This window comes from Morone saxatilis, unplaced genomic scaffold, assembly GCF_004916995.1.
Source record: "Morone saxatilis isolate NCDOM2014 unplaced genomic scaffold, NCSU_SB_2.0 Contig9, whole genome shotgun sequence".
Lineage (NCBI taxonomy): Eukaryota > Metazoa > Chordata > Actinopteri > Moronidae > Morone > Morone saxatilis.
In genome coordinates this window covers 21,794,687-21,797,889 of record NW_023340268.1, presented here as the reverse complement: position 1 = coordinate 21,797,889, position 3,203 = coordinate 21,794,687, and the positions used below count along the sequence as shown (strand labels likewise).

The window sequence follows — 3,203 nt, the reverse complement described above, 5'->3', positions numbered from 1 at the left end:
AATATTAAAAAAAGATCGAAAATTAAATTGAATCGAGGATTTGGAGAATCTTGACACCCCTAATAGAGAAGGTATTAAGCAGATCAGAAAAGAGGGAGATGTATTAGAATATGACATAATGTATAACTACTTTGCCTTCCAGGGTACTCTTCATGTGTGTGTCTTGTTCCCACAGGGTTAAATATTGCCTATCTGAACCCAGCGGCAGTTGGAGCCCACAAGAGCTCCAGCTTAGCAGACCGGCAGAGAGAGTACCTGTTGGACATGATCCCACCTCGATCCATATCGCAGTCCATCACCGGACAGAAATGAGCCCCGCCTAGTCCTCCTGCCCCTCTGAAGCCACCCCCTCCCTCCCCATCCTGCCCTCCTACCCCATACTGAAGCACTCCCAGATCAACCAACATCCCCACCCCACCCCATCGCATGCAGTGCCTGTCCGTGTGCCTACCTTAAACCAACCCATGAAAACCCACCAAGTCGGACAAAGACACTAAACTGTCAGTGCATCTCAAATGTTCTTATTATAGTAAAAATCTTCTTCGTCAGCGTTGTTTAACAATTATAATTCCCATTATTATCGCTGTTGGTAGCACTATTATTATACCTGCAACTACCATTTTTGCTTCAGTTACTATTACTCATTATGCTTTTTTTCTTTTATAAGTGTTTGGTCCATTCTTTTTTGTTTCTCTGCTGTCTCCTCCTTTTACTTTGGGGAGTGACGGTGAATCATTGTAGGGCCGCTTTAGGCCACAATCATATAGGATTTTTTTCCTCCACTCAATTATAAAGCTTAGATATGAATATTGCTAGTAACAGAAGATCAACAGGGTGCATTCTGGTTGCTATGCAACATAAAGTTTAATGACTTTGAAGCTTTGTAAAAAGTGTTAGCTCGCTAACTTGAAGTAACAAAGTGGAAAATACTGATAGGAACAAAAACAGACAATATTAGGTTAGTAACTGCTCTGCTTGCTCTTGAAAAGAGGATGAAGAGCCCATTCTGGAAATGGAGAATGTGGAGGGAGGGGGGGAGCTGAGCACCCACACCTGTATCATCTCGTCAAAAGGGCCAGTTCCAAGTTCCGACACCGGAAGCACCCCTAAATTTTGAGGAGACCCCTCCCCCCCTGCTACCATCAGAGCTAATTAACTGGAAGGACTGACAAAAGGTGCAGACGTGTACAAAAGAGAATCCTATGTGATCAGAGTTTTGGAAAAAACCTTTTCCTTTGCTAGTCTGCTCCCACCATTCCCCCATCAAAAGGTCATCGGTTTCTTCATTTCAGATATCAGCCTCTCCTGTTACAGACTTTAACAGTCACCAGGCGAATGAACACGGGACATACTGTAGTTGTACTAATCAGGACTGACAGACGCAGCAACGTCCCGACTGCACCTTCAGCAGACCGATAACGGAGCCCAACCAGAGGATGATGTCCACAGATTCCCAGTATTCACAGGGGGGTTGACGGTCTCCTCTCAGAGAGAAGCCAGATGATTTTCCCCTCCTGGTTCCATCTCATTTCACTACCTGAAACTGACCCCTCCATGCCCCCCCTACCCTCCTCCTCAATACCTTTGGTTAACCAGTATGCACAGACTGAACCCTTTTTACCCAGCAGCTCCTCTTGGCATCACATGTTCTTTGAGAAAGTGAAAAGAACTCCGATCTGAAGGTGGAAGCACATTTTGTGTGTCCAAACCACAGATTCTGTACCTAGAAACCTAGAAATCTGGGTTCCTTCTCTTGTTATATTTGGGTTTATAGATTGTTTTCTGATTGTTGCCCCGCTCCCCAACCCTCCCTTCTTCTTTCTCTTTTTTTTTTTTGCTTTGTTTCTTTCTTTGTTTTTTTGCGGCGTCTCCCAATGAAATGGTGGCGTACCTAAGAGGTATTAGCCCCTGGAGACGATAATAATCAACATAGCTAACAGAAACTATTGAAATATCTGTATGGATTATGTATAGATACCTAGCTTCAGAGGAGAAAAAAAAAGGATGTGGATTATATCTTTTATGAGAGAGACATGGATCAATCATTGTGTGCATGCTCTGCACACAAGTTGCCTCACTCCAGAGGAGCACTTTGCATATTTCCAATTGGAAAAAACATTTTTTTTTTTTAAAAAGAGGAAAATAATGTTACAATTGAGAGTGGCTAAGGTCTGGATGCCGGCTGAGGGCCGACCAGAGTCAGGGGAGATGTCCCAAGTATTGTGGATTGCATCAAGGTGTGTTTCAATGGATGACTAATGGTTTAATTTACTTGCCAGTGTTGACCTCTGTAAATGTTGGACCTCAAGTGTCAAGTTTCCAAATCTCTGGTGCGCAGTGTGCTGGGGTTAGACCCAGTCTGTATATAAGCTGCTGCTGGTCTGAGTACATGTACCAGCATCAGTACAGGGTCTCACTGTCTGGAAAACCCCTGCAATAACTGAAGAACCATTAGTTAAGTTATTCTCCTTTTCAGTGCAGAGTCACCAAAGCAACCCGACCTCATATTTATAAAGGCTGAACTAAACTAGAGGACCCGATCCAAAACAAATCCATCATCAGAGCTTATAGTGTCTGCTTGGATCCACTCTGGTACCAGCATCAACACACAGCATATAAAATACTAACTCAACTGTGTCAGACACACACTTACCAATCCAAATGAAGGCTTTCCTGTGATGGATGATCTAGTTCTGTTGACCTTCCGAAGGGAGCAGACATTGTGCAGACATCAGCAGGAATAATGGGAACAAGAGAGACAGGAAGATAGACCACTGGGACTAACACAGAAATACACCTCGACTACAATCTAAAGAATCATCGCAATGGGTTTTAGTGAGCGCACTGTTGCACAACTCTAACAAGAAGGAAGTGTTAAGGTCAAGTCTAAGTCGTTTTTGGTAGTGGCCGCCATCACCCCATATTGGCGTAACCGTAACAACACCTCCCTGGGTCCCTCAAGAGTGATGGGCTCCAGGTTTGCAGTAGCCCAGACGTTTCAAGCAGTGTTCAGTCAGTGTGCAGTATTATTTGTGGAACATGTTGGCTCCTCACAGAGGGACACGAGTCTGTGAAGTCAGTCTGGGTTTGAGATGAGAGAGCCAGGCAGTTCACACGGGGCTCCGTGGCGTAGTTATGAATCCCAGTGCTTGTCTTGGCAAGTGCTAGGTTTGTTCAGGCACCTATTATTATTATTATTATTA

The 3,203-nt window shown here is 44.1% G+C and overlaps 1 protein-coding gene across 1 annotated transcript in view; it reads left to right on the top strand.

Annotated features, from left to right (window-relative positions):
- gatad2b (GATA zinc finger domain containing 2B) overlaps positions 1–3,197 on the top strand; it is a gene marked incomplete in the record, with an annotated part of 16,012 nt that extends 12,815 nt beyond the window's left edge. Inside the window, 1 exon segment of the mRNA XM_035681323.1 lies at positions 176–3,197. Coding sequence (XP_035537216.1) covers positions 176–312 — 137 coding nt within the window.
- Positions 3,198–3,203: the final 6 nt, after the last annotated feature.